Source organism: Peromyscus maniculatus, chromosome 10 (assembly GCF_049852395.1).
Source record: "Peromyscus maniculatus bairdii isolate BWxNUB_F1_BW_parent chromosome 10, HU_Pman_BW_mat_3.1, whole genome shotgun sequence".
NCBI lineage: Eukaryota > Metazoa > Chordata > Mammalia > Rodentia > Cricetidae > Peromyscus > Peromyscus maniculatus.
Window position 1 is genome coordinate 6,283,862 of NC_134861.1, and position 13,648 is coordinate 6,297,509.

Here is a 13,648-nt window from a genome sequence, read left to right on the forward strand (position 1 = left end):
TAGCACCCACATAGCAGCCCACACCATTTTCCCTAACTCTCTTTCCAGGGAATCTGCCCTCTTTTGGTCTCTTTGGGCACTATATGCACATGGTTTACATATGTACATTTGGGCAAAACATATAAAAACCCTTGTATGTCTTATCTGACTGCAGAGGAAGTGTCCTACTGCTCATCATTGGATGTTCCTCTACCGCATTATGGCCTGAATGTTTGAAACCTCCATATTTCATGTGTTGAAACTCTTAATTTATTTTTATTGAAATCAAGAGACAAAGAATGATCAGTTTTCTTGGTAGCTATACTCCTGAGTTCCATTTCGGGGAAAAATGTTCTCAAGTGTACACTATGCTAATTTCCTGATATATTCAAGACAATATTTCAGGGCATTTCTAAACAGACACACTACAAAAGGAGTTAGGATTGACCTGGTTATGAAGGTAGGGGATTGGGCTGGAGAGATGGCTCAGGGGTTAAGAGCACTGGCTGTTCTTCCAGAGGTCCTGAGTTCAATTCCCAGCAACCACCATGGTGGCTCACAACCATCTATAATGAGATCTGGTGCCCTCTTCTGGCCTGCAGACATACATGCAGGCAGAACACTGTATACATAGCAAATAAATCCTTCTTTAAAAAAAAGATTTATCTGGGGGGCGGGAGGAAGGAGAAGGATCTGTGGTTGGTATGTAAAATGAATAGAAAATTTATTAATAAAAATTTTAAAAAATGAAGGTGGGGGATTGCCTGTCATACACAAAGCTCTGGGTTTAGTCCTCAGTGCTACGTTTTGTACCCATCTCATCCCAGCACCAGGGAGATGGAGACAGGAGGATCAAAAGTTGGGTCTTAGCCGGGTAGTGATGGTGCATGCCTTTAATCCCAGCACTCAGGAAGCAGAGCCAGGTGGATCTCTGTGAGTTCAAGGCTGACCTGGTCTGTAGAGCAAGTTCCAGGACAGGCTCCAAAGCTATAGAGAGAAACCTGTCTCGAAAAACTGAAAGGAAAAAAAAAAAAAAGAATAGTTAAAGCACTCTTGAAGAAGGATCAGAATAGATGCTTCACACTGGTTTAGTTTAAACTTACTACATATGGAGTTTATTTGGGTTGGGAAAGTGACTTAGTGGCTAACACCACTTGCTGTTCAAGCGTGAGGACCTGAGTTCAGTAACAAGCACCCACCTATAAAATTGAACTTGGCCACACATGCTTGTGACCCCACTGTTGAGGGTGGAGATTCACTGGATAGCTGTATACCCTACCCCAGGTGGTAAGCTTCCAGCTCAGTAAGAGATCTTTAAGGTTTTTCAAAATGTGTATGAATGTTTATCCTCCATGTGTGTATGTGCACCATATGCATGCATTGTCTGCAGAGAACAGAAGAGGGCATCAGATCCCCAGGAACTGGAGTTAGAGACAGTTGTGAGCCACCATGTGGGTGCTGGAAATGGAACCTGAGTCCTGGAAGAGCAGCAAGTGCTCTTTTTTTTTTTTTTTTTTTTTTTTTTTTGGTTTTTCGAGACAGGGTTTCTCTGTGTAGCTTTGCGCCTTTCCTGGAACTCGCTTTGGAGACCAGGCTGGCCTCGAACTCACAGAGATCCGCCTGCCTCTGCCTCCCAAGTGCTGGGATTAAAGGCGTGCGCCACCACCGCCCGGCTAGCAAGTGCTCTTAATAGCTGGCCATCTGTCTCTCCTGAGAAACCTTGTCTAAAAGGAATAAGGTGAACAGAAATAAAGGGAGACACCCAACTGGCCTCCTCTAGCTTCTGCATACACAGGTATGGATATATATCCACACAGTCCATGTGTGTGTACCATATACACACCCCAAAAATAAATAGTTAAATTTAAATAGTTGAAATGGCCAAGCATGGTACTGGCACATACCTATAATGCCAGCTCTCTAGACATCGAAGCAGAGTTTAAGGGCAGCTTGGGCAGTTGTCATGCTCTTGAGATTTTGCTATAAAAATACACAGAATTAGATGAAGCTACAGTAATCAAGACAGTGTGGTAGTACCCTAAGGGTAGATTTCTGAAGTGGTGAGACAGTGAGAATCCAGAAGTACACATCTAAAATTAGTGGATTTCAATAGAAGCATCATGGCCATTCAGTGGGGAGGTGAATCTTTCTAACAAGTGGTGCTAGGTTGCTATGTGTAAAATTGGATTTCCATGTACAAAAGTTAACTCAAACCAAAGTTCTAATTGTAGGTACTACAATAAAAACAAGCAGACATAGGTAGCAATCTCCATGAATCTGAGTAGGCTGTGGCCTTTTGCTTATGACACTACATTTCTGAACAATAATATCATTGAATTTTAAGAAAATTAGCCTTTGTTTGTCCCCCATCATATACCACTATCAGAAAAGTGAATACAAGATGGCTGGCGTGGTAGCACATGCCAGTAATCCAGCCTTTACAAGACTTGCAGGAGGATCTTAAGTTTGAGGCTAGCCTTAGCTTTATAGCCAGACCTAGTTGATTGATTGATTGATTGATTGATTGATTGGTAGGTAAGTAGATGATAAATGATAGATGGATGGATTGATGGGTGGGTGGGTGGGTGGATGGATAGAGAGAGAGATTGATTGGTAAGTAGATTGGTATATAGTTGATAGAAAATTAGAAGCTACAAGCTGAGAGGGGAAAAAAGATGCAAAGTATGCATCCAGTTTAAGGAATCCAAGTAAGGACTATCATCCAAAATATACAACGCTCTCTCTCTCTCTCTCTCTTTGTCCAGTGGCGCTTTGGGATCAAACCCAAGCCCTTATTGCATGACCAGGCAAGATCCATTCCTCTGTGTTTTATCCTCAGGCCACAAAGAACTCTTAAAACTCAGTAAGAAAATGAGCAGCCCTGTTCAAAAATAGGCAAAGTTCCTGAACTGACATCTTGTCAAACAGGAAATACACACCTGAAAGGCACTAGGTGGTGTGTGTGTGTGTGTGTGTGTGTGTGTGTGTGTGTGTGTGTGTGTGTGTGTGACCTTAAAGTAAGGACAAGGTGCAGCACAAGTGCTAGCTGGGCCTTGGAGCAGCAAGAACTTGACTTCGTTGCTGGGGAGCATGCAGTTTCTTACAGAACTAAATATACTCTAACCACACACATCTACATCAGTTGTATTTCCCAACCTAGATGTGAGCAGCATTTACTTTAGTAGGGACTGGTTAAGCTGGTACATACAGACAATAGAGTATTTAAGATATTGCTAAAAAAGACATTACTCACCAAAGGTAGTGGTAAATGCCTTTAATCCCAGCACTTGGGGGGCAGAAGTAGGCGAATCTCTGAGTTGGAGGCCAGCCTGGTCTAAAGAGTGAATTCCAGGACAGCCAGGACTATTACACAGAGAAACTCTGCTTATACCTATAATTTCAGCACTAGGTTGATGTAATCAAAATCTTGAAGCTGGTCTTAGGGAACAGAGTCAGTCAGTAATTGTTTGCTTGCAATCACAAGTACATAAGTTCAAGCCCTAGAACCCAGATAAAAATATGCCAGGTCTGGTGATAATACTTAGAATTCCTAAGGTGAACAAGTTGGAAACAAGGATCTCTGAGGCTCACAGGCCAGACAGTCTAGCCTAATCAGTGAGCTGCGACCATTTCTGAAAATAGGTGGACAGGCTTCCTGAGGATAACACCCATGGTGGTCCTGCAGCACATGCAGGCATCAGAAGTAATAAACAAGTTTAGTAGGGCCAGCAAGATGGTAAATGAATCTGATGGACTGCATTCAGTTCCTAGGACCCACATAGAAAGAGAAAACCGACACAAGTTATCCCCTGACTTCCTTCCACACACGTGCTGTGGCACACACAGGCAAGTATGCAAACACACATGTACACATAAATACATCAGTGTAAAGTCTGAGATCAGTCTGGATCACATAGTGAAACACGTTCCATCGAGCATTTGTCTAGTGTGTGTAAGGCCTGGTGGACCCTCATCACCATACAAATAGAAATGAAAACCAGATGGTGGAGTGACTGATGCCTATAGTTCATCCCTTCAGAGGTGAAGGCTTGGAGGTGCTTGAGGCCACCCTGGCCTTGTTTCCAAGGAAAATATAACTGAAAAATTATTCTACATTTATTTATTTTGTGTGTGAGCATACACATGCTGTGGTGTGCATCTTGAAATCAGAAGACACTCTGAGCCGTCTCACTTGTTCAAAAATAAAATGTGTTAAAAGACTTAGGGCCAGATTTGGTGGCTAATGCCTTTAATCCCAGCATTCAGGAAGCAGAGGCAGGTGGATCTCTGTGAGTTTGAGGCCAGCCTGGTCTACAGAATAAGGTTCAGGACAGCCAGAGCTACACAGAGAAACCCTGTCTCAAAAAAAAAAACAAAAATTTTTTTTTTCTCTTGAAGGGCTGGAGAGATGACTCAGTTGTTAAAAGCACTGACTGTGCTTACAAATGCCTCGGCTTCAATTCTCGGCACCCACGCAGTGCCTCCCAACTGTAGTTCCAGTTCTGGGGAATTCATACCCTCTTTTGACTTCTCAGGCACCAGACAGGCACATAGTGCATAGTTGTACATCAGGCAAAAACACACATGCATAAAATACTTTTTTAAATAATAGAATAAAAACAAACCCAGCAAAAGTTTATTGTGTTCATTAAATTCTTGCCAGCCACTGAAAATTATAATTTCCAAGCCATGAATCAGAATACTTAAAAAAAAAAAAAAAAAAAAAAAAAAAAAAGGCTGGCTGGGTCAGTGGTAGAGCACTTGGCAGCATTCATGAAGCCCAGCACTCCTGATGGAGAGAAAGCAGCTAGGCACCACAGGCTCCTGTTTATAGCCCCTGCACTTCCAGAGGAGGCAGGAGTGTCTGACAGGTCTACCTAATGAGGCCTTGTCTCAGAACCCAAAATGAACAAGAGAAAACCATCAATTAGGCAGACAGCTGGTGTGGAACTGTAGTAGGGTACTTACCTGGTGGGCTAGGGGCCTGAGTTCCATCCACAGCTCTGACGACCAGGAATGGGATGAATAGGGTTTTGACTTTTTAACTTAAAGGAATGTGTGAGTGAAAGCAGGCATGAAGAATTCTTTTTTCTCTTCTCAGGTTAAAGAAGAAAGAGTTTAGTTTAGAAGAAATATATACAAACAAGAATTACAAGTCTCCTCCTGCAAACAGGTAACTCCTGGGGCTGGGCTAAGGGGTGGTGTTAGAATGGTTGATGCCTCTAACCTTTCTCACTTGGACGTTTCTATTCAGCTCTACCTGCTATTGGGTGGGATTTTGTTGTTCAGGTTTTTTTGTGAGGCAATCTCATTATGCAGGCTTGGCTAGCCTAAAATTCACAGATCTACCTGCCTCTTCCTCTGGACAGCTCTGGGATTAAAGGTGCCCCCATGTCCGGCCCAGTATTGGGCTTTAGAAATAGCTAGAATTGGAGTTTGGGTTCCAATTCCTTGAATCAGGGCCAGGGATTTGATAGAAAAGAAGTGTTTGTGGGATTTGGTAGTCATAGATGTCTGTTTACCTAGCACCTGTGTTGTGCTGAATACACTGGCTAGCTTTGTCTGGGCTGTTAATTACTGTTCCGACCATGATTTCAAACCCAAATACTTGGGCTTGTCACTTGGCCACCTTTGTGTCTAAATTCAATTCGAAGCAGTGACCGTTATTGACTGTATTGTCGGGGATAAAGGAAGAGAGTCCTGGTATTTTATCCCAGAATTTTGTGCTTGGGCTCTACCTAGAAGGCATTTTTATAGGAGATATTCATTGCAGCATTGCTAAGTAATAGGAAGGAATTGGAAACAACTGCAAGTGTCCTTTACTAGGGTTTTCATTTAACTTTGGTCCATTTTTATAATGAAATATAATGTATAGCTGTTGAAAATGAATCAGACAGTATTGTATTAAATGAAAACAAGCTTCGGGGTCTTTTATAGGTAACAGGAGCCCCACATGCAGGACAGTGTGTGTTGTTTGCTGCTATTGGAGATATGTACCATCGGTTAGCAAATTCTAGGCCTGCTCAAGGCTTGTCTGCAAACCCAGCAACCCTACTACAGCCTCCCTGGGAGTTGGGATTATAGACTTGCATCACCATACCTGACTTTCCTTTTGTTGTTGTTTGGTTGGTTTTGAGACAAGGTTGATCTATGTAGTCCCAGCCATCCTATAACTTGCTCTGTAGACCAGACTGGCCTCCAGCTCAGAGATTCGCCTGTCTCTGTCCCTCCTGAGTGCTCAGATTAAAGGTGTGTGCCTCCACAGCCCAGCCTAACTTTCCTTTTATTTTTTTAAAGACCATGCTGAAAGCTGGGTAGAGATGACACACACCTTTAATCTGAGGAGGCAGAGGCAGGTGCATCTTTGAGTTTGAGGCCAAACTGGTCTACAGAGTGAGTTCCAAGACAGCCAGGGCTACACAGAGAAACCCTATCCTTAAACTAAAAAGCAAAAACAAGACAAAAAGAACATGTTGGTATTGTAGCCCAGGCCCTCATGTGTGCTAGACAGTGCTCTATATCCTCAGGCACCAGTTTTCATTTGTTTTGTTTTATTTTTTTATTATTTTTATGGCTTGTGCACTAACAGCTTTGTTCACAAAAGGAAAACTCAAAACAAATGTGTGGTAGAGATCATATGGCTCACAGTTTAAAAGGTTTACTGTCTGGAGCATGGTATGGTAGATTAGTATGCCTATAATCAATACACTTGGGAGGCAGAAGTAAGGGGGTCAGCAGCTTAGGGTCATCTTTAGCTACATAGGGAGTTTGAGGCCAGCCTGGGCTGTGACAAAAGGTTTGCTGTTTGCCCAGTATGGACTACTGTGTTACTTAAATGTGTCTACATATTAACTTTGGAGAACATACACAAAACTAGCAGTTACCAGTATTATACATTTTGGAGTGAGAAACTACTCTTAATTTTGATGTATACCCTTCAGTTTGAACTTTTTTCACTTTGTGCACATATTTATAAAACGTGTGCTTTTTCCAGTGCATAGAAATAGCTGCTGGTCATAGGAAACAGTTGAGTTGGGAGTCAGTGCAGGCAGTTTTTGGCTGGTGTGGTGACCCAGACAGGCTCTATGATTCCACCTGTTAGTGATTCTGAGTTGTGCTCTGTCCTCAGGTGTTTAGAAACCATCTTTGAGGAACCCAAAGAACGAAATGGTACACTGATCTCTGTCAGCCAGCAGAAAAGGAAGCGTGTTCTGGAATTCCAGGATTTTACCGTCCCCCGAAAGAGACGAACTCGAGGTAAAGTGAAGCTGGGGGGCAGCTTCACGAGGGCCCAGAAGGCGGCTCTGCAGACTCAAGAACTGGATGCGCTTTTGATTCAGAAGCTGCTGGAACTGGAGACTTTCTTTGCCAAGGAGGAGGAGCAGGAGCAGTCTGTAAGCTGCTGAGAACACTTCAGGGTCTCCATTTTGAATCTTTTCAGACCTCCCTGGAAGAGGTTCCCTGATTTTACCCTGTGCCCAAACCACTCACAATGCCCAGTCCGTGAATTTTTACTTATTTCAAGGTGCAGCCTTTTTAGAAGCTGGTGAAGAAGGGTCCTCTAATTCTACTGCTGAGTATAGAGCCTCAGGAATGCTCCCTTCCTCCTGGGAATGGTCCTGAATGACATCAGGCCACTTCCTTCCCGTCTCTCCCATCACAGGTGGAAGTAGCCACACATCTTAAGCAACACTAGGAATCTAAGGACTCGGTGTTTGTGCATCCACATGAAAGTTCCTCTCTGTTTATGGTGCTGCTTGACCAAGACTTAGAAACGTGGCCTGGGGGGACACCTGGTCACCTGGCCTGTGTGTTCTCACCAGCCCTTTTCAGTGATCGAGAAGGATGAACTGGTGTGTTTCCTGATCTCTGATTCTGTCTGCCCAGGACCTCTAGTCTGAGAGAATGTGTGTGTGTGTGTTTGTGTGTGTTTGTGGCTTTTCCACATCTTTTCTCCCATCTGTGACTGAGGGTCACTAGTGCCAGAGGAGCCCGTCCAGGCCCCAACGTGAGTTGCACTTTTTTAATGTTGTGGTGTTATTTTCATTTTTTTCTTTTTTGTTTTTGTATTATTGCTGCATGTTTGGGGTCTTTAAATGTGATTTTCAAACACTTTGTAAGACATTAAGGAGAAAGACAATACATGTCTTAAGAGAATATGTGACAGGCATTTGATCCGCACATGGATGGGGAGGGGAGTGTTCCCATTCATGTGTTTCAGGCAGTCCCTCCCCGCCTCCAGCTTCTCATGTAGCTTATTAGAGGAAGCACTTTTTCATCCTCCTCCTCAGTCCTGCCCACTTCGTACACATGTCTGTTTAGATCTCTCTCATAACCGTTTTAAAAAAGATTAAGGTTGAGTGTGGTTTTCTCTGGAATGTTGATACATGACAAAGTTGGGAACAGTGTGATAGAGGCTGGCCCCGGGCATTTGCAGCTGCTTGAGTGCCTGCTTCAGGAGTGGGAGAGAGTTGATTGGTAGATGAGACCTAGTCATCCATTCCTCCATCAAGATCCCCAACCCCAGAGCAGCGCTCTCTGAGAGTGCCCCTGTGCTCTGGTCCTTTGTCAGACCTATTGCAATGGGGACATGCTAGAAGGAGCGCGGTTTCTAGGTTTGTGCCGAGGAGTCTGCAGGCAGTGGGCTGCCTTGTCTGTCTGAGCAGCAGCCCCACAGAGCTCATCTTCCCACTGTGCCTCCCCGTGCTCCATCCTCTCCTTGTCACATTTTCCACTCTCTCCCACCCTCTGCACCTCCCCCACAGTTCGCATCAGATAGTTAGCATTCCTTGGCGGACGAGTAAGAAAGATGCGCAGCCCAGCCCCTGGACACTGGTCGCCTCTTCAGCCTCCTGGTTGGTCCGGGGACGTTTCCCTGTCTGTCTGTAGAGAGGAGTGAGTGGTGCTGTGCTGGAAGGTTAGTCAGCCAACACGCCTCGGATTCTTTCACTCCCTGTTTGTCAGTGGCTAGGGAGGCGGGCTGCAGCTTTGAGGTCTTCATGTGCCTTTTCTTTGTAGGATGATACTGTGGCCCAGTAAAAGTCTGGGCCACACTGGAAGAGAAAAATAAATATGAGCAGAGGGAAAACATCCCATGACCTTCACCGCCTCAGCTGTTAAATAAGTTAACACACACCTGCTTGTCTGGAGGTTTTGAAGGTCATGACCCCGTAGGCTTAGAGAGTGCAGGCTAGCTTGCACACTGGTCCTCAGTGATGTGTGCAGACCCTCCTGTTTTGCCCATGTTGCCCAGACCATACAGATGGGACCTGTGTTGCCCTCAATACCTCTCCCTCCCTGAGGCAGGATTCTTAGATGCTCTGTGCTTCTCCACCTGTCGTGTTACTACTGCAGGGAATGGAATGAGTTACCCAGTGCCACAGGTACATCTAAGACTGTGCAGTAGACGCTTGTAGGCTAGGAGGCAGTGCACGAGCCATTCACCAGTTTCACCACCAGGGTCACTGGGGTGTCCGGATCACCCAGGAGACAGAAGGTGAGGTGTGCACAGCTGTGGCACCGGCAGCATGACAGACCTTCAGAATTTGCCCATGGCAAGTGTGTCATTGAAAGGCTGGGAGCACTGGCCGGGACAGTAGGCAGGACTGGAGACCCAGCTCCATCCTGTCCAGGAATGTAGGAGGGAAACTGCAGTTCTTGGCCTTTCCTTGACAAAGGCTCTTCCGCTTGAGAGACGTTGACTCACTGGGGCAGTCCATACTCAGCCGCATCTGTCTTCCCATCCATTCATATCAGTCAGCCAGCCTCAGGGGCACATCAGTGTCCTCAGAACCCGTGGCCTCTGGCTGTGATGGGAGATATTGGTGGTTGGCCTGTCGCCTGCCAGGACTACAACTCTGTTATGTCATGGAGTGGGTAAAGTTTCTGAGGATGGGAGTTCCCAGCTCGAGTGATGGAAGTCGCCGTTAAGCACAACTTGCTAGAGCTCACCTCCAGAAGTTAGGGTTGTGGGGAAAGAGGAGAGACCTCAGGCGCAGCCAGATTACCGCCCATTTCCTTTGCCATCTGTCAGTTTCCAGCTACAGCAGCCCCCTTCCCTCCCCTTAGTGCCTCTCTTCTCTTCCTCTCCCTGCTGTCCGGTCCAGCCTCTGCTGTCCGGTCCAGCCTTTTCTCTCATTCATCTAGATGTACCTCATCACCTGTTAAAGCAGATTGTGTCTGTCTTCCCGCTGCCCTCACCGGAAGAGCTGACTGAGAGGGGGTGCAGTGGAAGATCGGTAGCTTTTGCCTTACTTGAGCCTGAAGAGCTCAGAAACTCATGCTGTGAATCCTAAACTTTGTGCTCCTCCAAGAGCTGTGAAAATCATGACTTTTTTTTTCCATAATTTTGCCTGAAAGGGTCTTTTGTGAGGGCTCCAGAGCCAACCTGAGGTCAATTCTAGATCCCACTCTGTGGGCATCCTTCCCCTGGGGCATATCCCCTGCCCTCCAGACTAAGAACAGCAGCAAGTCTGCAGGACTGTGGCAGCAGGTCCAGGGCTGCGGTGCAGCCTAGTGGACACAGCCCTTGACCCCCAGGCTGCGGCTCCACCTCCTCTGTACCGTGTGCATTGAGATCTGTGCAAGACCAGCTTTTAGGTTGTGATACTTCCCTCCTGGACCCAAGAGGAGGGGGGTATGCAGTTGGTGCTGTCTTTAATCCCCTTGTTTTATTTCTATAACTTTTCCCCGGTATCATGAAAAGGGCCTTTTTAATGACCACATTATGGGCGGCTGTATCCAAAGCATAAGTAATTGGCCAGAGATGTGGAATGTCCTCACCTGGATTCCATCAGGAGAGGGCTGCTTTCCTGAACTGAGCTTCTGTATAGAACTGGCTAGGAAGGGAGCCTTAGTGTTGTTCAAATCTCAGTTAATATTCCCTTTTAGCGCACAGTGAGCAGCAAAAGCTACCTTGCTTGTAAAGCTGGGGTCCTCATAGCCACCGTCCAGCACAGTTGTGCTGAGATTTGAGGCCTGTTCTGTCTTTACAAGACCGTCTGTTGAATTGGATTTGAATTCCTAACAAGAGGCCCCCTTGAGCTGGGATCTGGGCCAGTAAGTTGCTGTCCCAAGTGTTCCTGTGTTATCATGGCTAATAGTTCAGTGAAATGTGTCCATCTTTGGTAATGTTGGTATACGTGATGCCCCTACAGTTCCTTTTCTGTTTGATAGTTTGTGACTCTAAATGCCCACTGTTACATGAATTAATTTATGAAAAATAAATTTTTCTTGAAAACCTTTCAGATAATTGTCAAGGCTATTTTGTTCTTAGGGCTTGGTAGTAGAGTCAAATTCTGTCAGTAATGACCCAAGGGTTAGGGTTGTTTTTTTTTTTTTTTTTAAGTTGACATTCCAGAGCCTTGTATCAAGCATTGTCCATCCCAGAATGGCCATCCTTTCTTAAAACCTGCCCCCGTTGGGCACATCTTTGGAGCTCCGCCTTTGGGTAGCCTCCAGAAGCAGTCAGTGGTGAGTCCTTTCCCAGAGAAACCGGTGTCTAGAAACAGTTTTTTGGAGCAGAGTCATATCCAGTTAAATTGAATCACTGATGAAGTATTTTGTTGTGATTTTTGTTTTTTGGCCTAGGAATATGTTATTTGAAACAGGATCTTACTGTGTAGCCTCACATAACCATAAGACTGAAAAAAATCTAAGGTCCATTTAGAGTTCTGTCCATCTTCTCATAGCCTAGGCTGGCCCTGCACTCATGATCTTCCTGCATCAGTCTATTGGGATTATGGGCAAACCGCAGGGCGCTAGGCGTGGTGATTCATGCCTGTAATCACAGAACTGGGGAGATTAAGGCAAGAGGATGGCCACAAGTTCAAGGCCAGCCTGGGCAATAGAGTGAGGCTCTATCTCAGAAAATAAAACTAAACTAGTTAGTAGTGCCTCTCACTTTCTCACATGACAGAGGAACCAGTGCACTTATAAACTCTCTGGTGAAAATGTTTCCTATGTTAGGACTGTATCTGAAGCAAGAGTATAAATCCAGTAGGCTCTGTTTAGTTTTGAGACCGTCTCATCTTCTACCCTGTCTTCCTATTAAATGGCTTGATCAGTTCCTGACAGTGTGGAGAAGGTATTAGCTTCCTGAGGGTGCGTCTCTTCTCCAGTGCCTTGCTTTCCTTTCCGGCTCTGGGCTAAGCAGCAAGGACCTCATCCATGCAGTGTTTTCTGCTGGGGAAGTGTCCTGTCCGATGGCTGTCTACCACATGTCAAAGAGCCCTCACCCACACAGCTAATTTTCAAGTAAGGCGTTGTTACTAGACACCTCACATCACAGGTTCTTGGCATTGGTGAGGCCGCCTGAGTGAGAGAGCTAATCCTGATGCAAGATCCCTCCAGATGAGTTCAGATGATGGACGACCCTCCTGAAGGGTAGAAAACTCGTTTTTACAGTTCTTGTGGAACTTCTTCCAAGAAGTGTTCTAGAAAAGTCCTAATTCTCCTCCAAGTTCTGGGGCTGGAGGTAAATTATTGTAGCATCTTTCTCGAGCCTCTGTGCCCCTCTGTCCTCAGCAACAGCTCCTCCTTTCTTCACCCCTCCTTAAAGTGATGGAGGCCATGTGAGCAGGCTCCAGCCTGGGCCCTGGGATTCCGGAGTGGACTAGACAGGCTCCCACCTTATCGCCATGCTGACTGCTCCTGTGTACCTCCCATTCCTGCATGCTTCCCTCCATCACTTCCTTCAGATCTTTGCATTCCCATATCATTGGTCTTGAAAGTGGTCCCCTCCCATTCGTAGGGGTACCCCTGCCCCTCAAGACTTTTTGTTGTGGCACCACCACCTTCCTGTCCGTGTTAATAACTGTAATATAAGCTCTTCAAGATCAGGGTCTTTTATTTTGTTAGCTCTAGTCCCTCCTGGCCTCTGGTACAGTGTTTGATATTTACGGCTGTTTACCGCCTAAACATCATTTTGGTCAATAAACTGCATATTACCATAAGATGGTAATGGAGCTGAAAAATTCCTGCGGCCTAGCAAGGTCACAGCTGTGATGGTGTAATGCAGTATATTACTCAGGTCTTGGTGTTGGTGCAGACAAGCCAGTGTATTGCCAGTCATGTAAAAATGTAGCACAATTATGTACAGTATATACTTGATAGTGCTAATAAATGGCTTACTGATCTGTGCAAGTTCTTATTGTATTTTAGAGTATACACTTGTTTTTATTTATCTATTTATTTATTGAGAGACAGTCTCACTATGTAGCCCTGGCTGGCCTGGAACTCTCTCTCACTATGTAGACCAGATTGGCCTTGAACTCAGATGTGTGAGTAAAAAAGCTTCCTGGACAACGGGCGGCAACCTCAGCATTCCACATTTGGTGTGTTGGGAGGCCACAGGCGGTCAGGAATATGGTTCAGTGGTAAGGCAGTTGCCTTGCATGTGTAGGGTAGTGTCTCAGGCTCCATCTCCAGTCCCACCTCCCTCCTGAAAGCAGCCACATTGAATGACAGACCTCTACCATCTAGGTTTGTGTAAATGTTCTGTTGGCATTCACAATGTGACATTCATTTGCACCAAGAATCCCCTAAACAACATCTAAGGACACATTTTCAGAATGTGTCCTTGTGTGACTGGGTGATGGCACCTCAGAAAAACTTCATGAATAGAAAGTGACTTTCCCATATATAGCTGCTGTGCAGACCAACCAAGTCC

General features: G+C 45.4%; 1 protein-coding gene across 2 annotated transcripts in view; it reads left to right on the forward strand.

Moving 5' to 3' along the window:
• The window catches only part of Prr14l (proline rich 14 like), a 76,337-nt gene extending 68,816 nt beyond the window's left edge, over positions 1–7,521 (forward strand). For both annotated transcript variants that reach the window (XM_076545785.1, XM_042285762.2), the window contains 2 exons: positions 5,081–5,152; positions 7,109–7,521. In XM_076545785.1, coding sequence (XP_076401900.1) covers positions 5,081–5,152; positions 7,109–7,385 — 349 coding nt within the window. In that variant the 3' untranslated portion in view covers positions 7,386–7,521. The remainder of the gene's footprint in view (positions 1–5,080; positions 5,153–7,108) is intronic.
• Positions 7,522–13,648: the final 6,127 nt, after the last annotated feature.